Source organism: Pezoporus occidentalis, unplaced genomic scaffold, assembly GCF_034315485.1.
Source record: "Pezoporus occidentalis ecotype Australia unplaced genomic scaffold, CSIRO_AGI_Poc_V1 ctg64, whole genome shotgun sequence".
NCBI classification, from domain to species: domain Eukaryota; kingdom Metazoa; phylum Chordata; class Aves; order Psittaciformes; family Psittacidae; genus Pezoporus; species Pezoporus occidentalis.
The window spans coordinates 248,311-272,577 of record NW_026915987.1 but is presented as its reverse complement, the minus strand read 5'-3'; the positions used below and the strand labels follow the sequence as shown (position 1 = coordinate 272,577).

The 24,267-nt window shown below is 47.0% G+C and overlaps 1 protein-coding gene across 4 annotated transcripts in view; it reads left to right on the top strand.

Moving 5' to 3' along the window:
• COL27A1 (collagen type XXVII alpha 1 chain) overlaps positions 1-24,267 on the top strand; it is a 190,885-nt gene that overhangs the window by 51,381 nt on the left and 115,237 nt on the right. For all 4 annotated transcript variants that reach the window (XM_062640328.1, XM_062640329.1, XM_062640327.1 and 1 more), the window contains 3 exons: positions 3,362-4,791; positions 14,102-14,155; positions 22,060-22,113. In XM_062640328.1, the coding sequence (XP_062496312.1) occupies positions 3,362-4,791; positions 14,102-14,155; positions 22,060-22,113 (1,538 nt within the window). The remainder of the gene's footprint in view (positions 1-3,361; positions 4,792-14,101; positions 14,156-22,059; positions 22,114-24,267) is intronic.

The window sequence follows — 24,267 nt, the reverse complement described above, 5'->3', positions numbered from 1 at the left end:
CGGAATCTAGGAAGCTCCAAGTTATTCCTCTCCTGCGTTTTGGCTCTTGTAAAGCTTTTTGCATGGGGGAAAAAGGAAGGGAAAGGAGCGATGGGATGGAGAGCAATAAAACATTTTATCCCCTCTTTCAGAGATGATCATGTGGTTGTTCAGGAATCTCTGCGCATCTCACTTTGTGTTGCAACAGGAATGCTTGTAACTTAGCTTGAAGGCACCTGGGACCAGGCGGCTCGAAGTAAATGTGTTTTTCAATATGTGTTTTGATGGAAAAATCTACAGAGGGAAAAATTTGAAGGGGAAAAAATGCTTTGCTAAACTTGGAGCTATTTAAGGAAGCCAAGAATTACCTTGTGTTTTATGGTAGCTGATGGCATCCCGTCGTCCCAGGGGATATGCCCCACCGGCAGTCAGCATGGGATGGAGAGGGAGATGGGCTTGGGTGCACTGGAGACTTGAGCTGTGTGTCTGGACCTGGTGCTGGAAAGTCCACGTTCATGTCCTGTATGAGGTCTCTTTTTCGTCAGGTTTTGGGTAGGCATCTAGAATTTGGCCCTACCTTAGTAGGTTTTGAGGGAAGGAGTGTTTGGGTTGTGCTGGTTTTCCTTTAAGCCCTGTTGGATGCAGTTGGATTGGTATTGCAAGTACAGCAGCATCCTCTGAGGAGGGACACATCCTTGTGTCTTTGCAGAGCAGCTACCAAATGAATAGTGTAAAAGCATCTCTGCCAGTAGAGACACCACTGTCTGTCTCTGGGAGGGAGCCTAAAACTACATGTAGGAGTTGGAGGAGCCTACCACCTAGTTTAAGTGGTAAATGTATTTCCTTAGAGCTAAATGCTGCTGCCTTTGAAGTCTGTGGCAAGGGTCCCACTTGACTTTGTTAAACCCAGGCTTTGGCCTTTACTATTTCATGGGCTCTGGAAATTATCCAGTATGAAGATACTGCTGTGATTCCTCTATCCACTGCAGAGTAGGGAAAGCTTTACCTTTGCTTTGCTGACAGACAGCCCCATTGGGCAATATTGCAGGAAAACAGTGGGGGACCAAGGATGTCATAGTATGGGAGAAGCATCATTATTAACACTTGCACATGCTGTGCAGTGAGTTACTTGCTTTGCATGGAGTGGGAATATTTCCATCCTCTTTCACATCTGACACATCTTCTCCATGGCAGTCTCTGCTAGAAATGAGTCAAGCTGCCTTAAAAAAGGAAGGTGGGAATAAAGCTGAGCCCAGACAAAGTAAATATTGATTGACTTGCTCTTGCAAAAATGGCCAAGGTTTCTGCCAAAGTGAAGGAACAGAGGTTTCCTCATTATTCTTCTCCCTTCCTGGCCAGCAGCATTACAGGCCTCAGACTGGTTGAGTCTACAACCCTTCTGGCTGACACTGAGGATCTTTTTAAAGTGCCAGTTCTCCAAATGTTGGGTATTGTGATGAATATTTAATAGCTAAGGGTAAAATAAGCCAAATTCCAAAGTCCCTTTAGTGAAGGAGCTTGGTTTTTCTTTGGACAACCTCTGGTTTACTTCTTTTAAACAAGGAAAGCTGCAGTCCCATGGTGTCAGGTCATGTGCAGCCATGATTGACACTAGTGCATTTCATAGTTAAATGCTTAACTTGCAAGATCAGCATTTGGATTATACAGCCCAAAGTAAGCTTCCCCAAAGAGCACTTAAACGTGAGAGTCATAGAGTAATGGGGATTGTGTTTGGACAGGGAAAAGGGAAGGAAATAGTTATCCTAACTCATTTTCAACAGTGGTAGTGTAACGGTAATCACTACAGGCTTTCTTTATCATAGAATCTTTAAGGTTGGAAATGACCTTTAAGATGATCAAGTCCAACTGTTGATGTAACACTGCCAAGGCCATCACTGATCCATGTCTCTAAGTGCCGCATTTGCATGTGTTTTCAGTACCTCCAGGGATGGTGACTCCCACTGCCCTGGGCAGCCTGTTCCAATGCTTGACATCCCTTTTGGTGAAGACAGTTTTCTTAATGCCTAATCTAAACCTCTCCTGGTACAACTTCAGGCCATTTCCTTTCGTCCTGTCACTTGTTACATGGAGAAGAGGCTGATCCCCACCTCACTCCATCCTCCTTTCAGGTAGTTGTGGAGAGCCTCCTTATCTCCAGATTAAAGCCCCTCAGGTCTCTCAGCCATCCCTCATCACGCTTGTGCTCCAGGCCCTGCATCAGCTTTGTTGCTCTTCTTTGGATGTGCTCCAGCATCTCAATGTCTCTCTTGTAGTGAGAGGCCCAGAACTGAACATGGTGTTTAAGGTATGGCCTCACTAGTGCCGAGTACAGGGGGACAGTCACTGTCCTGCTGGCCACACTAGTGCTGACACATGTAAGTAACCTCTTCTATTAGACCAAATGATTGAGCTGGAGTAAAAGAATGAGCATTGGGGTGCATAAGCACCTTTTTCAGGTCTGGGCACATCTACTTCACATAGACCTCAGCATCTTCCCCAGTTCATTAGTTCAGCTGAGACTGCTGCCAGCTGACTCCAGTCTGCATTGCTTTTGCCTGATAATCTGCCTTGGACTTGGAGCTGTGTGTGACACTTGTTAGATCTGGGGGCTAAAAACAAGAGGATTCTACTCATCTGTCCATTGTGGACTTCTCATGGGGTTGGTGAAGAAAGGACATCAATCCCTTTCATCCCGTCTTGCTCCTAGGTGGCAAACGCTGGAGGCAAGTCTAACCTCTTCTGCTCAACGGCCTCCATAAGTCATTTCTCATCCCTGCACAAACCAAGTCTGGTTCCTCCAACCTATTAAAATGAGACTGTAAGATGATCTGCTGGGAAAATACACTGCTTTGAGAACCTGAAGTAGCTCAGTGCAATCTAGGCGCAATCTTTTCACACTGGGAGGCACCTTTGCTTCCCTAAACCCTTTAGAGTCCCGGAGATCAAAAGCTGCTTCCTTCTAATTTGGAGACACAGATACAAGGCTTTGCTCCCTTTGAAGGTTCTGTTTCTTGCCTTCTGGGGATATAAAATTCTGCAATCAGTCTGTTGTTCAGATTCCTTTCCAGCTGTGTGGTCAGCACTCGGAATTATATCCCAGAGAAGTGGACTGTTGGTGCTCAGTGGGACATTTCCTTGTAGCGAGGTCAGCTCCCTCCAGAACAACTGGAGCTGGTCCCTGACGGGACCAAGTTGAGCGTGCACTTGCTCCTAACATGATGTGTTATATGCTCTCCATTCTGAGTATTGGAATGTGTGTGAGAGGACAGTTGGGTTTCCTTCATCCTGTTGCCTTTTAGCATGGATTGGTTTGATGCTCCCCATACCCACCCAGCCCTTGGGTTGCCCAACACCTCACACTGTCTTTGCGCTTCCCTTTCAGATGTGGATGTTCTTCAAAGACTGGGCCTGTCAGGGAAAAGGCCATCGAGCAGTTGGTCCTCATCACATACAGTTCCTCAAGGAGTCATTCCTTTTAAATCAGGGGTCATCTTCACTCAGCGAGCACGTGTCGAAGCGCCGCTCAGCACCATTCTTCCCGCAGGCTCCAGCACCGACCTGCTCCTGGTGCTGAGCCTCTGCTCCCACCGCATCAACAATGCTTTTCTCTTTGCTGTCAAGAGCAAAAAGAGGAAACTGCAGCTGGGCATCCAGTTTGTGCCTGGGAAGATCATAGTCTATGTGGGCCACAAGCGCTCTGTATATTTTGATTACAATGTCCACGATGGCCAATGGCACAATCTGGCCATCAACATCCGTGGCCAGACAGTCACTTTATTTACTTCTTGTGGGAAGCGCAGGGTACATGCGGATTTGCATTATAAAAAGGACGAGGCATTGGATCCACACGGATCTTTCCTCTTCGGGAAGATAAACCAGCACTCGGTGCAGTTTGAAGGAGCCATCTGCCAGTTTGATATTTATCCTTCCGCCAAGGCAGCTCATCATTACTGTAAATACCTGAAGAAACAGTGCAGGCAAGCAGATACCTACCGGCCAAACCTGCCCCCTCTCATCCCCCTCCTTCCCAGGGATCCCAATGCCTCCCCCAGTACCCCACGGCATACAGAGCCCTCATTGCAGGGTTTAAGAAACCTGACCACTGCTGCCCCATCCTTGGAGCTTGGCAGGGTCACTGCACCCCTCAAGGCTCGGGGTTCGGGTACAACCATCGCGTGGGTATCAACCCCACCATCACTGCCAAGACTGACAACCAAAGCCACGAAGGTCACAGTGGCCCCATCTCCTGTTCCATCGAGTACTGAATCACAGCCACCCACTCGTTCGCTCCCTCGGGGCGCGGTGACAACCATCAGGGTGTCCCATCCCACCCCCAGCACACGCATGGAGAAAACTCCCCTTCCCACTGCCAAAAAGGCCCCACCAACAAGCCAGAGCCCTGCCATGGCCAGGGGGAAGGAGTCCAAGCAAGAGACCAAAAAGAAGATCAACCAAAACCCAACCGTTGAGCCCTCTAAAGCACCTGGTACTGTAAAGCCAGTGAGGAGGGTGACTGATAACACAACCAGCAACGTCCATTTTGTCACCCTAAGACAGAACCCAAGCAGTGGGCCTGTTCCAAAGAAGCACGTGCCGTCCCCCACCAGGAAAGTGGATCCTAGTAACATCCCTCTGGTGTACACCAAACCACCCCTGGGGTCTGCCCGTCCCATCTCCAGAGCCAGGGCACAGGCCCTCAACCTCACAACCCCTGCTGCCACTGATGTCTATCAGATCTTTGACCTCCTCGGACCCACTCCGTTTCCATTCTTACTGGGATATCCAGGAGTGAAAGGAGAGAGAGGACCTCAGGTAAGTTCAAGCTCTTGATGCTGACTATTCCCAGTCACAGCTCAGCTGAATGGCTGTCACACCGTAACCTACAAGGGTTTCTATAAGCTTTTAGCTGTGTGTGACACCCCAAAATAACACTGTTATGTTCGTGGTTATCACCATTTTAGCACATGTGTTGCTGTAAACTTGAGTGCTCTGTGATGGTGGATGCTCCTTAAGTTTGTGCTTAGAGGTACTGCTTCATATTAGATTTAAGAAAGGGGAAAATACAAATTACCACCTTCCTTCCTAAGAGTTGCTGCTTAAAATTTGGTGCTTAAGCTGGGTCTCTGTTCCTCACCCCTGGTTTCTCTCAGGGCCAAGAGGGCAGAACTGCTGGTCACCTTCCAAAGAAAACCCAAGTGCCTCAGAAACATGCCACAGATTATCTATTATTTAACACTGGTTATTAATTTCTTACGTACCCAAAATTCCCATTTCCAAAAGTGCCCCATTCCCGTAAATGCGAGTGCAGAGATGGCTCCAGGATTTATGGTTTTTTAAACAAACTCTCCTCTATTTTTCTGGTGTAAATTAATTTCTAATTATTATTCCTCAGAGCCTGCATTTAAAACGTGCAAAGAGCTTCCTTTATAGCTTTAACTACTGCATTCCACACAATAACCACTCTCAGGGTGTGTATCTTGGCCATCCTAAAAGTATACACACATTTTGTAATGCTAAAAGCAGTCAGGCCACACTAATTATCTGCTAGCTGCCTTTCCTTTAAGTGCAAGAATGCAAACAGGATCTTTAAACTGGCCAGCTTTTAGGAGGATTTGATGTTCCAGCCCCAGCCTTTTGCTATATTGTGTGTATGAGGGGCTGTACATGTACAAGAGTTTCTCCCAGACAGTCTTGGGTTGCCAAGTTCCAGCCTAGAGCAAATTATTACAGCTGACTTCTTAAAACAGGGAGAGAAGGGTTTACAATGGAAATATTGAAGCTGGCTGAAGGAACACAATCAACAGCACTTGAGCCTGCAGATGGGCTGATGTCTTGCAAGTGACACCTAAAGTGATAACGGTTGTATCGCTAAGGCCCTGATGGGTGCTTACCTTCAAGGTCTTCATTTCCTGCCCGTCCAGTTTCAGAGCAATGTAGTAGTTTCTCTCCTTGTCATTTGGATGGGGAGTCACCATCAGGTGTGTTTTGTTCTGAGGTTCCCACTTTGAGAGGTGCAGATGCTGCCCGGGGTAGGGGGATGCAGCGCTGCACTCCTGCCTGACTTTACAGGCACATATCCCTGATGCAGAGGCTTTGTGCTTGGAGTTTTGCTAAATCCCTGAGTAGACAGAATGAGTCTCAGTGGTTTTTCCTTCTGTGTTTCATGAAGAGTCACTTCAGGCATGTTTCCAAGGGGAGAAATGAAGCTGTCCTGAGCTCCTCCTAAACCGCTGCTTACCTGTACAGGCTAAATGTCATGGACTGCTCTGAGCTCAGTGGAATCCTGACCTTTCCCACCTTATCCCCCTGCAAGTGTCATGAGGGTGATGGAGCTTCAAGCCCCCACTTCTCCCTGCAATGTAAAGAGCTTATTACCGAACTGGAGTGGAAAATCCCTCTCAGCTTGTGAATCACAGCACAGAAACAGATTCAGGCTGTGGAGGGCTGAGGGAAGAGACGGCAGGATTTTTTCCATCCCGTCTGAGAACAACTGGAGTCCTGAATTGAGGGAAAGGAGAACATTTTGAGGCTCTGTCTGGCCTTTTCCTCTTTGACTGCTGGAAACACAGTCGGCACTTTGGGAGGGAAAGGTTATGGCTTGGCTGCGTGCGGTGCTCAATAGCTCCTGTGACTCACTTTGAGATCTTTGTACCACACTGCATTGGATGTCTCTGACGTGGGAAGGGAAAGAGGAGAAAAGGCTGGAATGGGGATGACATGTTGGGAAGCTAATAGAGCACTTCCATAGCCAGATGAGCATGTTTCAGAGCGAGTGCTGATAAATGTTCTGTGCTTGAGTAATTACCTGGCGCCCGCCTCGTGCTGTTGGGCAGGCGCTTCTGATGAGGTCAGTGCAGCCCTTCCTGCTGTGCTGTGTGATATCACTGCCCAGCGCTTTCCCTGGATGGGGCTGGGAATGTCATTGATGGAGTCTGGCGCATGGATGGAGGGATAAGATGATTAAATAGTCTTCCCATTTATGTTGTCTGGTACAAGGTGTCTGAAAGAGAAATGTCACTCTGGACAGAGAAGTGTGTGTGTGAAATGGCCTTCTACCTGCTCAGCAAGGATTGGGACCACCTTGGCAATGATCAGATATAGGAAGTTCTTTACTGGGAGGGTGGTGAGGCACTGGAATGGGTTGCCCAGGGAGGTTGTGAATGCTCCATCCCTGGCGGTGTTCAAGGCCAGATTGGACCGAGCCTTGGGTGACATGGTTTAGTGTGAGGTGTCCCTGCCCATGGCAGGGAGCTGGATGATCTTAAGGTCCTTTCCAACCCAAACCATTCTATGTGATTCAATATGATTCTATATATGATTCTATGATTTATGGGCAGAGGCAGGCTGCCAGCCAGCAGCATCCTGCTTGTCCCCCTTCCACTTAAAGAGAAGGGGCCATCTTTCATCCTGCTCATCCCAAAATCAGGATGTGAATGAGAGTCGCAGTGCAAGGCAGTGATGATTCAGTGTGGTCACTGCAATTCTGGCTTTGTGAATGCCACCAAAATAACCGTGGTATAATTTTAGCTGTGCAGCAGGGCCCCATCCCCATAATTGAGGTGTCTGCAAGCACTAAAAGGATCTGTTCACCTAGCAATAAAAGGCAGAACCCTCCGTGGATTAATCCTGCGCGACCACCACAGTGCTGCGCAACAGGAAACGGAGCCACTGCATCCCACATGCAACTAGTGTCGGTGCATTAATTCTTCAGGAATGTTGGGTTTGCAGGAGGAGGGGAAGGGATGTTCTTAAAAAAGAAGAATTTCTTGGGAACCATTAATAACCACAAGCATTTGGGATCTCGGCTCTGCATTTCTTCTGGAGAAGGGGGGGAATAGCACAAACCACCCAAACATCGTGCTCAGTCAGGAAGGCAGCACTGACTCAGCAGCTGGCAAAGCTCCCTCTGGATCATCCCCACGGCTGCCCGCAGCACCTCCGCAGAGCCTTGCTTAAGATCCCCTATGCAAGCACAGGCCCCTTCAGTTAGCTTGCAGAGTGATGTGACCCCAAGGACATGGCTCAATTTGGACACCCATAAAAGCGAAAGAGACACAAGTATTTTGTCGCCAACATATCAAGCACTCAAGGCTTTGATGTGGTGGGTACTTGAATCCTCTGGTGGATGGGGTAGCATTTGCTTGTCTATACCAGCAGCAGGTTTAATGGGGAGATTTAGGGGGACAGTCATCCTTGACCATCAGCACTGCCTGTGGGATGTCCATGTGCTGTGTCATACGGTAGAGCTGCAGCAAACCCCTTGCCCCGGTGCAGGTGAGTGTTCCACAGGGCACCCCAAGTTGGACCTTTCTCCTCCTGTATAGTGAAGCTGTAATTCCACATCTTTTTGTCCCTTATAAATGAAAGAACCCAAATACATTGACTATGAGAAGTGTCTGAGGGTTGTTTTTAGAGGAAGAAAACCTCTGTCACTGAGTGGGCTGAGTCCACTAAGAGGCAGTGGAAGCACTGAGTAACACAAGAGGAGTGGGGATGGAAGGAACATGTATCTGAGTTGGAAAAATAGCCTGGGTGGAAGGATGCGCAGCCTCCAGCTCTCTGCATACTGTGGTGCATAGTCAGGAGCCCTAGGTTCAATCCCATCTTGAGATGTGGTGGTATCCTGCAGGCAGCCTTCTTCCACCAGCAGATGTGTTTCTAAGAGCATCCCCAGTCTAGACTGCTTCATCTTCTGCATGAGCAGTTTGTCTTGGAGCCCTTGGAGGCTCCTTTGCTAGAGAAGCAATCCCTGCCAAATCAATCAGCCAATAGGGGAGAGAAAGAGGTGATTGGGAACACTGATAAAATATGAAGTGCTTATTTCCAGTCCTCCTTGTAGCAGAAAAGGCTGCTCAAGCTGATAGTCTGTGATAAATGGAGGAACACACAATGTGTTTGAATGTCTCTTAATGAATGAGTCATATTAATAAAAAAAAGAGAGAATCACATGCTTTGTATAATTCATGGGAAAAGTTTCAGCCTCGCTCACACAGTTGGATCAGTGGCTTTTTGCTAATTTAACCAGAACTATCCCCAAAGGGAAATCATCTTGCAGGCGAAAGACTAAGAATCTGAGAGCTCTATTTGTGTAAAACAAAGTTGATTTTAAAGAGCAGTAGTTGAAAGGGTGATTGAGATAAATGTGCTGCGAAGGGTGTAAGGATGCCTTGTGGAAATATGCAGGTATTCTTACAACTGATAGAGTGTGAAATCCCTCTGTTTTATTTTTTCACACCCCTTCAGACTTGTTTCCAAGGTCTGACATTGCTCAAGTCTGAAGTGCCTCCCGCAGAGATTGTTTCTGCAATGTCTCTATAGAAAAGCTGTGCTCATCAAGCTGGAATACTGACATTGCGATATGTATTGTGCTGCTGCTTTGCTCAGAATCAAGCTGTGGACAAGGGTTTGTCTCTGATAGGTGTTGTACAGACCCAGAATAAACATCTGTGTCTATTGCAGAACTCGTATTACAAGACTGGCTTCCCACCAACACCTCTGCTCCTGCCAGACTTATGAGAGGTTTTTCTTTCTACACTGGTTGAAACCCAGATGTGTCCAAATTTAACATGATAAGCCTGCCTTGGAGAAGAAATAACCAAAATGCTGGATTTTTTTCCTCCATAAAACCCTGCAGATTTGCTTCAGGCCATATTTCAAGCTGGGTTTTAGTTTAGGTCCTGTCTCCCTCTCTGTGCAGGATGGAAAGGTGAGGAAGGGTTGGTGTATCTTTTGAAGATGAGATCTTCTCTTCCCCTTCCCTTCTCCTGAGCAGGGGGGTTTCATTCTAGTGTTGTAGCTCCTCAGTCCCTCCGTGCTGGTGCTTTCTGGATGTACAAGGCTAAACAGTACTGTGGCAATGGCCTTGCATATGAAATGTGCCTCATCTTCCTCTGGGAAGAAAACAAGACAGGTTCTCTTATCTGCAGGGCTAACGTCACTGCTCAGAACTCAATGCCAACATGGGGAGAAGCTTTTGATGTGTTTTCTGAACTCCCTTTTAAGTTGGCTTTTACCACATGCATTAGCATCTGAGAAAGAATGTTCTCCCTTCAGTCCTTGCAGTGTTTTGCACAGTGCAGGATGCCCACCCCTGCAACACAGCCTCGCATGGGATACAGGAGAGCTGTACTATTAATGGGGTACACAACATGGGAGGCAGAAATACATCAGAGAGACCCCGAGTATAGATGGGTCAGTCCATCGGTGTGCACTAGAATATGAGATGAATTGTGTCCTGGGTAATTTGCTCCTAGGGGAATGATAATGGGAATACTCTGCTATCTGAGCAAGTTGATTCAGTAGGCATTCAGAAGGAAGCGAGTCATTTCCCACATCAACAGCACCAGTTCCTGCAGTGATTATGCTTCCCTCCAAGCCCTCTCCCAGCAGGTTCAGCCTTGCTCAGGTTGTGAGATCTAAAGGCACAAGCTCCCAGGGGCAGCGCTGCAGGCAGAGGGAAGTGTGAGGAGGGGAGAGGCAGAGATATGAGCTGGCTGATCTCAGCAGCAAGAGGAAACAGCAAGATTTCTCCTGTCCTCAGGGCCCAATGCATTTCCCTTTCAGACAACTCAGCTTAATTTTCCATTTGCAATTTGAAGCTCCAAAAGTGAAGGAAAAAGAGAGGTCCCTTTTACGCCAGGAAGTTTCCCAGCAGCAGCTTAGAATAAATCCTATAATCATTTGGTGGGATCAGTCATCATTCCTAATGCTACCGTGGGAAACTGAGAAGGGTTAAACTTTTATGTGGCTGCTATTAGCTGCTTCGCAGAGCTGTTCAGGCTGGTTAACAATTCAGCTGTTTGGCTGGAGAAGAGAGTGCGAGTATCTGCTTCTGCCCTGTTTCTCCTTGATCTCTGATTTTGCTTTGTGTGATAACAGGGGGTGTGTGTTCTCTGCCATCAGTTTGCAGAGCAGAGCAGGCAAGAAGCCAGAGAGGCAAGAAGCAAAGTGCTAGGAGCAGTAGCTCACTGCAGGAGGCTGTCAGCTCTGCTGATCTTGTGAGGTGTTCATGCAATGGGAGGGCAGGAGCAGAGAAGTGCCAGGAAAAGGAAACCTTCCTGCCTTGCGGAGCGCTTCCCCCTGCTCCCTATGGAATTTGCTAAGGATGCTATTAAAGGGCACGATGGAAAGGTCCACACAGGCTCTGGTGGGGCAGTTTAACTCTTCCCTGCACCAAGGGCGAAAGCGAAGATGCCTGTGGTGAGCATAGGGACTGCACAGGCATTACCTCCAGGCAGACTCCTGGCAGCTCACTGCATGGTGCTTTGCTGATAGACATCCCTTCCTCTCCATGTCTCGGAGCCTTACGACGGAAGTGGGACCTCATCCATCATCTGTAAGTAGCTGGGCCCTGATCCAGTCTCATTCTTCTCTGGCTGCCTCTCCCGATGTGCATTTTTCTCCCTGTGTGTTTCAGTATTGCTCTCCCCAGGCAGAGCCAGTTGTTTGACATGGGCCTCCTGCTCGAGAGCTTGAGTTGGATGATAGAGGCATGTGTAAGGGGCAGGAGAAATGAGTCACTGGGAAGGCACAGTACACGTCCGATCCAGCTACCCAGGAACTGTGTGAGAATGGAGAGGGACCTTAAAGACAGAAGGTGGTCTTGCAGTTGTGTTTCTCAGCTATCAATGTTCATTCAGCTACCCCAGCTCTCTTTCACCTTGGCTTGCTTCTGGTTTATGTATGTCACATTCTTGCCTTATGCAGTTGCCGTCGTGCCTGGCACCCTTTAGCCACTCATCCTGCAGTCACCTTATTCCTTTTGCCCTTTAGGAGAAGAATAAGAAAAGGCCAAAAGACAAACTAAACCAAAGCAAAGTGATAGGGGACTCCTGAATTACGTGCTGCTCTTTCTGTGCTGCTCCAGCCACATGGCTTTCCCTTAGCTCCACGTTCCCACTCCAGTGCAGGCATTAACTCTCTCCTCATTTTGGCTAGCTCCAGCTTATTGTGAGCAGTCCCCATTTTTTGAGAGGTATTTTACTCAAGTGGCCAAGTGCAATTGCAGCTGCTGTTAGCAGGAAGGTGAGAAAGGTCACCTTAACTCTGGTACACAGGGAATGCAGCACAGGCAGTGGTATCTTCTCTTTCACTTCTTCATTTAGGGGTACATGGGAATGGGTCTTTATAGAGAAGACATTAAGCACTTGAATTCATCTTTGCCAAACCCTGTTAGCTGTTGCTGCATCAGTTGCATTGGATTCATGTTTTGATAGTTATCTTCCTAACTAAGGGGAATTAAGGAACTAAGGGGATTTTATTAATAAAGCTTGGATTCTGGAGCACAGTTATACACAAGGCTTAAAACCTCCCATAACCATGTGTCTATTTGCACAGCTGTATAATTGCATTATGCACGGGGCCCTGAGCTGGCACAATGGCAGGTTGCGTGTTGGGTATATTGCTGAAGTGAGGGTCAGCTGTACCAATAGGGGTTGTTACTACAAAGACCAGTAATACCATGTTAGCAGCAATGAACACCTTGAAGAGGGGTCAGATGAAGTCTCCCAGGCTATATCTCAGCACAGGCTACAGTGCTGGGTAGTAGGAGAGTGTGATGCGGTGTTAAAGCCCATCCATGTGTTGTCTCAGTGTGGGGCATCAGCTGTTCTGTGCTGTGTACCCTCTTATGCTGTAAGACAATTTTTTACTTGTCACCTTTACTACAGATAGAGCTAGCTACAGAAAACACATGTTGTGATTCATGTGATGTCCTGGCAAATCAGTATTGCAGACAGACATACCTGGGGCTTTGTTTATTCCTCCCCTTCTTTCTACGGTACCAAATCTGTCTGCATGACTTTGTTTAGAAGACTGCTTTTATACTAATGAATTTGCTGCTTATGAGAATCCTTGAATCATATGGGCTAATATGGTAATGGGAGGGTTGGTAGTATTAGAGTGTATTTATCAGTTAGCTCTATGGTTCAGGCGAGTTTTCTCTGTTCAGAGTCTTATCCTGGGCACGAGATTTAGGGTAGGGATCTCCAAGGGTTTTGTTACTAAATCACACACTTGATGACTCCTGAAAACTGTGTTAGAGATCAAGAGCTTCCCATTCCTCCTCAGGGCCAGTAACATGATGCAGAGCCTGAGCAGCTCTGCCTGGCAGTCCTTCTGCAGGAGGCTCTGCTTAGGGTGACGGCACATGTGGGATCCTACAGTGGTGATCCCAGTGGGAAGGGAGTGGAACCAGAGCGTGGTACCCACTCAGTGCAATGCACCCATCTTCTGCCTGCCACACAGTTGGAGAGCTCAGGCTGCCTTCCAAACGTCCTTCAGCCTGCTGCTCTGGATCTGTTTCTCCCCTGGATGCAATGAAAGCTCATCTTTTATAACAAGCTACTTGGATATAAATCCTCTGGGAGACACTTAATTAACAGTTATTCTTGTTAGGCATGTTTGGCTTGGGGGAAAACAAGCTTTGAGGAGTTATTAGGGGTTGCAAATGGCTTTCCAGAAAGCTGAATTCTCCAGTCCATTGAAAAAAATGAATAAATAAATGAACAAATTCAAACTCAATACATTACTGAGTATTTTTTCCTAACCTGTTTCACATCAGTGCACAGCTGGGTGCCTGATATCTCCACTTTCTTCTCACCCTCTGCCAAGACCCCCCACTACTCTGACATGTACAAGTTGACCTCTCCTGTATTACACATTTAGGAATATCCAACGCTGACACCAATTCGATGACATTTATCACATGCCACTTCAAAATACAAAGTGATGGGATGCAATGAAGTTGTAATTCATGCAGAAGCCTACAGTACCAAGAGTGCCAATGTATATTGCAACACTCAATATTCTTCCCTTGCCAAGGTGCTAACACGTTACTTGCGTGCTAGCACATAGCAGGAAACTCCAAAGGTGAGAGACAAGTTGTGTTACCCCTGTGTTACAGCATGGGTTCAGGAAGGTGGAAACACAGCTGTGATCATGGGAATGTCATCCACAGCAGAAAGATGTGAAGGCTCTGTCCCTAATCTATGGAAATACATGCTTCTGCAGATGTTACTGTGTGTGGTGTTTTATCCCTTTATAGCAATGGTGTAATTTGAAGGGAAATAGGAGCATCACCGTGCTATAGAACCATCATTAATTCCTATTTTTATTCTTCCAGGGCCCACCAGGTCTGCCGGGCTTACCAGGACCACCTGGCAAGAGAGGTTCTCGAGTAAGTAACATTAAATTCCTATCCATTTGCACTTGAACCTGTGTGTCCTACTGCTCCAAGGGCTGTTGTATGTTCCTGTGGCTGAGTAATGATTGCTTCAAGCCCTGCTGTTGAGGTCTGGCCTTCCTCCTTTCCCTCATGCCCTGTTCAAGGTTTTCAGGAGGCCACACTGGTGATTTGCTGCCTCTCTGAGCTAAGTTTTGGCATTGGAAAGGCTGGGGATGAATGTTTCCAAATGGCTGTCAGAAGAATGAGCTCTGTCTGTCTCATTTTGTTTCCAGTATCCATTCCTTCTTGCAAACCCAGTGCTGAACATGAGCTTTGGCTGCTTTTTGTTCTGTTCTTCACTCTTCCCAGCTTCCCACAGTGTTTGCTTTGAGGTCCTTCCATCACTGCGCCTTCACTAGTGGGACCATGGTCTAGGACCAAGGACTCAGCACACAGGGATGAGCTTTTGTGTTCCTCACACTAAGACCTGCTCCTTTTCAAGGCCTAGAGCAAAATGTCTTAGCTATTCAAAAAGATCCATTGTAAATTCCTCTATTTCTTCCTCCCCACATTAACTTCTGAGGCAGACCTTTGAGCATTAAGTGTTATGCTGAGGCCACATCTCGTGCTGAGTGCTGTAACTAGCTGTGAGCAAAGCTTTCTGCATTGACCTAGCTGCAAAAGTAGTCTCCCAAAGCTGGGCAACATGCCTGACGTGGATGCTGTTAACTGTCGGCATCATTTTCATGTTAGCATGGTGCTGTCCCACAAGGTATGGTCATGGAGTCCATTTCCTGAGCACTGAACTGATGTGGGTCGGGAATCAAAAGATGCAAGTGTCTGGGGCTGGAAGAAGGGAATATTTGGATCCATGATCCAGGCAGCATCCTGGCCTGGCAGCAGCAGGAGATTTCCTCACACATACTTGGCTAAAACTCAACCCCATGTAATGTCTTTAAAGAACAACCGAGAGGCTAAAAGCTGGAGGCTGTGCATTCCCTGAGGGCACTTGTCACAGTCCTGTGAGATCTTGCAGTAACCAGTAAAGATAAATGCACCTTCTGTCTACAACAGTGAAAGCTCTGCAGGAGCCCCTGCAGCCTGGGTATGGATATCAATAGACCCAAGCACTGATTTGGGCCCTGAGTGTAAGGCAAGCAGCAAGCTCATGTGTTTTATACACAGGATAATGGCAGTGTTCAAGGCCAGGCTGGTCGGGGCTTGGAGCACCCTGCTCTAGTGAAAGGTGGCCCTACCCGTGGCAGGGGTTGGAACTGGATGAGCTTTAAGGTCCCTGAACCATTCTGTGATTAGATAAGTCCTACAGTGAAACACCAGGATAACTGGTCATGCAGCTCTGATGTCTTCCGAGCTGCAATTGCATCAGCAAATTGGCCAGTTCTCAGCAAGTCCCCATTAAGCTGAATGTTGTTCATGCTCACTCATGAGAGGTGTTTGGTGTTCTTGCAGTCCTGTGGTGTGCAGACTACTCTCTGTGTCAGGAGACCCCAGCTGCATCCCCCTTGTGAATGACCGAATTGCACCTCTACATCCAAATTCCACTACCAAAACTTGCCTTGTTCTGACTTTCTATGTTATTCCCCATCTGTAGCACGCTCTGTCTTATATTTAAGATGATCCTGTAAAAGACAACAATCAACAGAGCATTTTGGAGCTCAGCCCCTGCCAGAGGTGCTGAGAATCATTCTAGGAGAGAGTTCCCAGTTAGGAAGCGCTCAGCACAGCTGAGCCTGGCTTGGCTTGGACCTCTGCGAAGAGGCTGTGCTAACTTTGGGAAGGGGCAGAAGGGTCAATCTGTGAATGTCTGGCCTGGAGCACTGGAGACAACTGCTCCCTGCATCCATTGTTTTGACTTTGCAGCGTGTTTCTTCTAGTATTTCTCCTTCCTGTGGCTCTTTGGGCTTTCAGTGCCTCATTGCAGGGAAAAGCTGCCAGAAACTAAGACAGGCTTAGGGGAATTCTTGCATCTTTTGCTCTCATTGTGCATGAGGCGCTTGAAAATAGATGTGCAATGCTGCAGGGGTTATGTTCTACCTCTGTCCTACCTGATCCTCAGGCAGACCAGTTGCAGAGCTCTTACACAGCCCATGAGGTGTCCCATGAGGCTCCAAGCCCAAGAGCAGAGCTCCTTAGGGGAGGTGGATATTACAGGCAACTTTGCAGTGCTGGATGCCAGGGGAAAGGATGGATTGTTTCTAGTCACCAGTGCAGTGAATGAGCTAAAGCATGAGGTGCAACTGCTCTTGTAGCTTGCACAATTTCTACATTACTAATGCTTATATAATTAGTTGGCTCGTGTGAAAACCTAGTAGCAGCCTCTGACTCCTGACCTTCTGTAGCTGTGAAGCCCATAAAGTTGCTCTGTTGCTGATGTAGTGCAATATTTCCACTCCTTTAAATTCTGTACTCTCTCTGGTTTGTCTCCCTTTCTCCCCTCGTGCTGGTCAGGGTAAAATGAAAGCCCTGATGAGCTTCTGCTTTGAGGCTGTGGTCAGTGGCAGTTGGTAAGCCAAGCTGGCTCATCCCATGGTTCTTTCTCTGTGCTTCCAGCAGATTAATAGATAAACCAGAAGATCAACTAGACTTGCCTGTGCAGTCTGAGTGCTGCTCATCCACGTAAGCTATGCCTCCTGGTTTGCAGTAACAAGCACCAGTCTTTGTAGCAGCATGAAGGAGGTTGTGTCCAGGACACATCTCCCATTCGAGTGCATTCCAAGGCAGTGGATAGTGCAGTCTTCTTGAAAATGACCATTTCTTGATTTTGAAAAGCTAGTCCCCTGTTTAGAAGCATTGAGTTAATTTTACACTCAGTGTCATGGATCCATGGAGTTGGGTTCAGACTATACCAATGCTCTGCTCTCTGCAACTAGGAAGGCAAAGGTACATAACAAATGAAAACTGGGTGTTTCTTCTTATTGCCTAAGGGATTCCAAGGAGAAGGGGTAAATAAGTTGCTATTCTGATGATGAGAAATGATGGTTAATGAGTTTCTCAGGAGCTCTGCAAACCTGTATAGATATTGCTGTATTGGCCATATGCTTTACAGCAGGTTTCCTCTCCGTATCCAGCTAGGATTGCTTTCAGCTCTTATGTCTGTATTAAAGAATCAGAGTGATAAGCAAGAGATCTGCCCACACCACTTCTCCTCAAGTAAATGTACCTTGGCAGGAGTCTGTGTAAGATCCGAGATGCATCTTGTAGGCAAGGGCAGTTTCAGCAATGAAGGGTTTCCCCAGCTTTATGTGGCATGCAGTGGGACAGCTTTCACATGGCTTTGTGTGTGAGTGGTGGCACGTGGGTACGAGCGCAGCAGTTCCATGTAAAGGATGTTTTGTACTTCAACCCTCACTATTCTATGGTTCTATGACCTTTACATTGCAAAGGTTGAATGGGGAGGCAGTGACAGAGGCTGGGTTTTGCTCGCAGAGCTGTGCTAACAAGCTCGACAAGGAACTGTCAGCAAAGGGCTCCCGATGGAGCAATAACTTCTGCACCATTATGGCTTATCCCTGCCTCACCCAGGACTCAGTTAGCTTCATCCCCATGCTGTCTGCATGAGGGGCTTTTGCCAGCGCATCCATATTGATCCCAACCTGTGACTCATTCCAGTGTAGTTAGACCAGCAAACTAGTCTGCACAAGTGCTGTGAACCATCACACTTGGTCTTGAAATCTGCCTTCCAGATGAGCTCTATGGCAATCCTAGCTATCTGTTCCCCTTCTACATGGAGGAGACAGCAAGCTGACACATGACAGACAGGAATCTGGTGGTTGTCTTCAATGCCAGGACAGCAATAATGGGAAAGTCAGGCTTTTCAAAACACTTTAATTTAGGAAGCCAGGCCCCGTTGGAAGTTGATCTCCATCTGTAATAGGTGAGAAAACTCTGGTATAAGAAAAGTGGCCACACAGCAGGTCAGAGGCAGAACTGGGAATAAAAAGCCTGGCATGCTGTAATTGCTCATATTTAACCTCTCTGATACAACACAGGAGAAACCCAAACAGATGGGTGAATAGAATACAGATACGTTCCCTGCTGTTTCGGGCATCTCTTACCATCCTCCTGTGAACCTTAGCAGCCTGAAAGGCTGCAGGGTCCTGGTGTAACACGTCCCTGTTACATTTGGTCTGTGGTTGCAAAAAATCTCCCTTTCCTTCAAAATGCAGGGCTTCCCTCCTAAAACAAGCAAGAACTTCTCTCAGCTGCAGAGGTTCCCCGGTACCCTCATTCCACGAGGAAGACTTTCCGATTTCTGAGTAGAAGTGTTTAAAGAAACAGTTTGTTTGGCTTCACCTCAAATATTTAGCTCGTTTTTTTCAGCAAGCCGGAGGTCAGGGTGGGATCTGTAGGTCAGGAGTAGAAAAAGCTGCTTTACACAGAGAAAACCCCAAGACACAGTGAGGTTTGAATGAGTCGTCATTGCTCCGACCGAAGCTTTCCAGCATTTAGCAGGAGTTTGGAGGATTTTTCCCCCCCCTCCCTGTGAATGCTGGAGGGATGGGGGGTGCTGTGCACAGTTACACTTTTGTTAATACTTGAGGGCTGTGAACCATTACGCATAAAAGAGCTTCTGTGAGCAGGGTCCCATCTCCAGGCACGTCACCGAGATGAACTGGGTGGCACAGTGCGGTCCTCAAGTAGCATCATTCACGTAGAAGACATTCCATGGAGATGGGAACCCCCTCCCCTCACTTGCAGAACACATTCAGGGATTGTTCTGGTCTCTGTGCTGTCCCATGGTAAAATTTTCCATGGAATTTCTGGTGCAAGGCTTGGAAGATCTCAGATGCAAGCTGGCATTTGCGATAGATTGGATTGTTTCAGCAGTTATAAGGGACCCAAAGTAGGTAGCTAAACAGGCATGGATACAAATAGTAATCCATGTTGTGGGATTTTGTTATTCAGTGGGGTCGGTGTTGTCCCATCCTGTGAGTGGAAAAGAGGAACAAAACTAATGCATTGATGATAAATATATTTGGGAGAATCCTACTTTTTAGATAGGAATGGGAAATCGAATTTAATTCAGGATAACATGGGTAAAATCTAGCACTACAAAGACATTAGCTCTCAAGTTGTTCTCCATGAGAAGGCTGTTTCTGGGAGCACTGGTTGGAGATGGGTAATTCTGGGTGCAATAGAAGAGGAATGAACATTGACTGGGTTTAATAAACCAAGGGATGACAGCTTGGGGGCACAGTGACTGCTACTGGAGTTTCCAGCTTGGTGCATGGATTAACGCATAAGGCCTGCCTGTTCAGATTTTGCCTTGCTAACAGCTCCCGAGGCGGATGCTGCCCTGTACCTTTTGTTACTCAGCCCATCAAACTGCACCACATCGCATCCTTCTCCTCTGCCAAGAATGTGGGTGTAATAATCACGGATTCAGGACTAATCGTGTTGGAACACATCAAGATCGGTTTTTTCCCCTTCTTTAGGACTGCTGCCAGACTACACCCTTTTCTCCCCATGTTATGGGAGCAGTTTAAACCATCTAGCACAAGCCTCACACTGGGTTACAGCCATTTCTTGCGTGCCAGACTGGACTCTTCCCACTGCCACTTCATCAGCAGGATGTGGCCACTTCTCACTAGGGCAAGACCACATTGGTCTTTAAGAACAGGATGGACCTCTGACCTTCCTTTGCAGGGATTACATGCTAGGAGTCTCATTGAATTCAGTGGTCAAGAGCCTGTATTTCATAACCATGTTTTGTCACTGGATACTAGGATTAGACTATTACCTCCTTTTGGTTAAAGCTCTTTATGATTTTCTTGCTGTGCTTTGGTTTAGCTCTGGAAGAACCTGCACCAAATTATGCTGAAGGTGTGATTGGTCTCTTAGCCAGGAGAATTGGCAGCTGAGCTTCCTATGTCCCAGGTTTCCTCCTGGAAACTCTCATTCTCAGCTAGGAGTCACACCAAACCATGCTGTTCCCTCCAGTCTGACACTGTTTTAAGCCTGCTTCAGGCTATGGTGGAGCATGGATTTCAACCAACTGCACTGAAATGGGCTTTGAGCCAAACTGCCTGCCTCCAAAGTTGAGAAACAGCTGAATTCCCTCCTCAAATCCAGCAGCAATCTGGATTTATGAACCCTGTTCAGAGCTTCCCAGATTATTGCTTACGTGTAAGAGCTTTTTAGGAACTCACCTTTTATAGAGCCTCTACTGTTCTGATTTCTGCCACAATATTCATCTTCATACGTATTTGGGACTCCAAAGACTTGGGTTGAAGTGTTTCTGCTACCACAAACTCATTGCATTAACTTAAGCAGCACATTAAATCTGTGCTTCAGTGTCCCACCCAATGGGGTGAGCAGATGATGCCATAGTTTGCTGGGAATATGGATTTATTCAAGACTTCTTGGTGCTCAGTTTCTGTGGCTACAGCAGCTCTATGGGTTTTCAAATGACAAGTTGATACTCAAACACCTTTTCTTTACAGCTGTCTCAGTTTCATTGGAAATTCACAGCCAGGCTAAAGTATCCAAGAGTGTCAGGCTGAAAATGTGGATGGAAATGAAGAATGGGCCAATAAATGTATTTGGTTTCAGGCTGAAAATCTGAAGGAATCTAAGAATGGGACATAAAATTTATTTGGGTAAAAAAGAATGCCGCTTGCAAAGTTCAGGCTTGGCCTTTTAATTGCTCTTACAGCAGACCAGCATGTGCTGGGAAATAGCACTGAGCATTCAACAACTGTCTATACCACAAGATACAATAGCTGCATTAAAAAAAGACATTATTTTCTATTACAGTGCAGTCAAAATAAAACTGAATAGACATCAACACCCTGATGTTCTCATAAAAGAGAGCAAGGGCACTGAACTCGGATGGCAGTCACATGCAGGGATTTTCCTTGGAAATCAGACCCTGAAGATCCTGGCCCCATCTATGCTGAAATGCTCATCGGAAATACTGCAGCTTAGTATCAGAGTGGCTTTTTATCCCCCAGACTGAACTCCTTGTAACTAGAGGGTGCATTAAAGTGCTCCTCGTGGTGGTGTAAAGCCCATACACAGTGTTGGCAGCACAGTAGCCCTTGGAATTGAATCTTCAGGGTGTTTCATCTCCCAGGAACGTGCTCGAGAGGACTTGGAATTGTTATTACTTCTGCCTGAAAGGTTAACAGATCTTCCGTGCTGTGTACAATCCTGGGATAAACTATCCTTAGCTGCTTATTCCAGATAACTCCTTAAATAGTCTTTGGAAAATACACAGGGTGGGTTTAAAATATGGTATGAAAGGAGATACTGCTGTTTGTGACCTGAAGCAGATCCCCTGACAGTGTCATTAGCTTGTGAGACCTGTACAAAAACACAGGCTTAAATGGTTTAAAGGGACTGACTTCTGCTCCCCTGACTTCTGTTCTACAGTCCAGCAATCCATTCTCTTTCTAACCTCTAAAGGCAAACGCCTGGTTGACTTGGAATGGAAATAAGTTCATCCCAAATAGCTGAACATTTTCCCTGCAGCAATTCCTTCTGTTCTCTTCCATTTTGGCCAAAAAAAAGCAACACCCCATCACACTTTTGCTCCCTTCTGCCTCCCTCCATCTCTTTCTGCTGGGGTTCCTTGCAGAGCTCTGACTCCCTTGACCACAAGGTAGTTTCTGTTAATGGTTGTGGAATATTTGGTGCACCCAAATCATCTCATTGTCACCACACATCTTGTGGTGACAGACACACGTCCCGTCCCATGGAGGTAGGTGGGAGCTGGTAGCCAGGTTTCACCACTCCAGAGGCACTAGTGAGGGTCCTTCTGTCTCTGGGCTGGGCCATGTACTGTGGATGCTCTGGTCTCATCACATCACTCACGACTTTCTGCAGCTCCTAGGACTAACGCAGATGCCCGTTGACTCCTCCTGACTCTGTTTTGTGTCTGCTGTCTTTTTTAGGGTCCCCCAGGTCCTCACGGAAACCCCGGCTCACCTGGACCCCCCGGCCTGAAAGTAAGTATTGATTGGCACAAGGTGATTTTGCCTGCCTGTTTCAGTGGAGGAGCTGTGGCTTTTCTTGATCCCACTTGTACAAAACAAGGAGCCGAAATCATTTTCCCCCTATGCTCACACACAGGCCCCAGCAGCGCAGCCAAAGCCTTTTCCTGTGCTTTGAGACCCTGCTGCGTGCCTCAGTTCTTGGTTCTCCTTAATGTCCAAGACTGCCTTGTTAAGCTATGCCTATGCAAGGGAGCAAACTTCTATGTTGAGATGAGGGCAGTGGAATCCTTCCATTCCAGAGCCCCACCAGCTTTGGGTTTCTTTGCTGTTTCATTCCTCTCCTCTGGGTTTTGCATCCTATTCCTCCACCTTTGGGTCTGGACAGCAGTGGGGTGAGTGGCAGCACCCGGCTTCTTCCTCTGCCTTCCTCATCCTGAAACTCCTTTGTCTCTCCTTCCCTCTCCAGGGTTTCTGGGATCCCTGACCTCCATCAGTCCTCCCAAACTGATCCCATTGCTTCCTTCTAGATACTCTTTGGTCCTTTCCTCACTGAAGCACTGAGGCTTCCTCCTCCCTTTGCACAAGACTTTGTCACAGATGTGGCTCCAGAGGGGAGCTAAGCCACTGTGTCACAAAACTGCGCTCAGAAAGATGCTTTAATTCCCATGTTATTCCGGTGTGTGAGGCACTGTGTTGCCTACAGACTGGGAAGCTCCTGGGAAACGGGTTTGGATTGTTTTGATGTCCTTGTTTACACAGAAACCCCTCAATAACACCAATCTGGGACTAAAGGACAGCTGAGTTTAGAAAGGCGATGCTTACTAGAGGTTTTCACTACCAAGGAAAGCTGTCTCAGCCAAACACAACGGTACAAGAGAGAGTCCTGTGCATGAAAAGACGGTCTTTTCATGATCTCATCAGTAGGCAGAGATGCTATGAGCACTATTGATGCTCTGGGAAAAAGATTCTGGAAACTTGGCAAGCTGCCTCTACGTGATTAAAAATTAGGCACTGGAGACACGCTGGTGAAGAGCAGCTGGTTTAAATTCTACACTGTAGTCATACGGCCTGAAAAGTGGGGCTGTAAAAGCTCTGCATTTTAGTGTTCTGCATTTATTATCCAGCAATGACTTCCAGATCACACTTGTTGAGTTCCATAACTCAAATCAAGGTTCTTCTGTCTAACTTCCAGACCTGCGAATTCAGCCTGGTCCAATCTATAGAGTCAAATGATGTTTCTATGCCATAGGACTACTTTTAAAACACTTTTAGCCTAATGCCTGGTCAGAAATCATCTTTTGGCTGTAAAGCTGTTTTCAGTCAGTCTCCTACTAGAAATAAAACTTCCTGTAAGCATTTTCCCTCCATCTCGATGCGTGCTCTGGCAGTGGGAAGCCCTCAGAGGATGGATGGATGTAACAGTCTGCAGCAGAGACCTGGTGTTATTGGTCTGTGTGATGTATTGTAGTTTGGCCAGACACCATTTGCAGGATCAGGGTGTTCTATGTGGTGCTTTGTCAAAAGGAGTATGAAGTCTGCAATGGGAGATGAGAGCTGCAGCTCAGAACAGGACTGGATATAACTTCACCTCTGGAAGGAAGAGCTTGGTAAGCCACGGTTGCAAGATCTTTGCATAAGAAGCGTGTTTTGGAAGGTGTGTATCAGATCCAAGAGGTTTGGCTTCCCTCCTTCCCTCCATTTCTCTGACACCAGCCCCAAAATACAGACTTTGCACAAAAAAGGTTTTATTCCACTCTCTTACATTTTAAATGCCTCAACCCTTCACCAGGCTTGTGGACCTGGGACCTGATACCTTCTTAACAGACCCAGCCCATGTCTGACGTTATGGACTTTGAAAGCCAAACCTGGGCAACAGAACCTAGCAGCCTCAACTAGGACTTCTCTTGCTGAGAGCCTTCAAGTGGTTTTTGGGCTGGATCTCCCTTAGATAGATAATACCACGGAAAAAAACAAGCAACCCAAGAAAGGAAACTGAAGTTTCCCAGATAGATAGAGCTTGGAAACAATGACTAACACCAAGGCATTGTCACTTAGGAAGTAACCCAGAAGCATTGTTTTTATCAGCTGAATTAACAGAGCACTTATAAGGTCAGGCAGTACAAGGGATGTGATGTGGCATGGCAGAGATGTGTTTGTGCACATCTC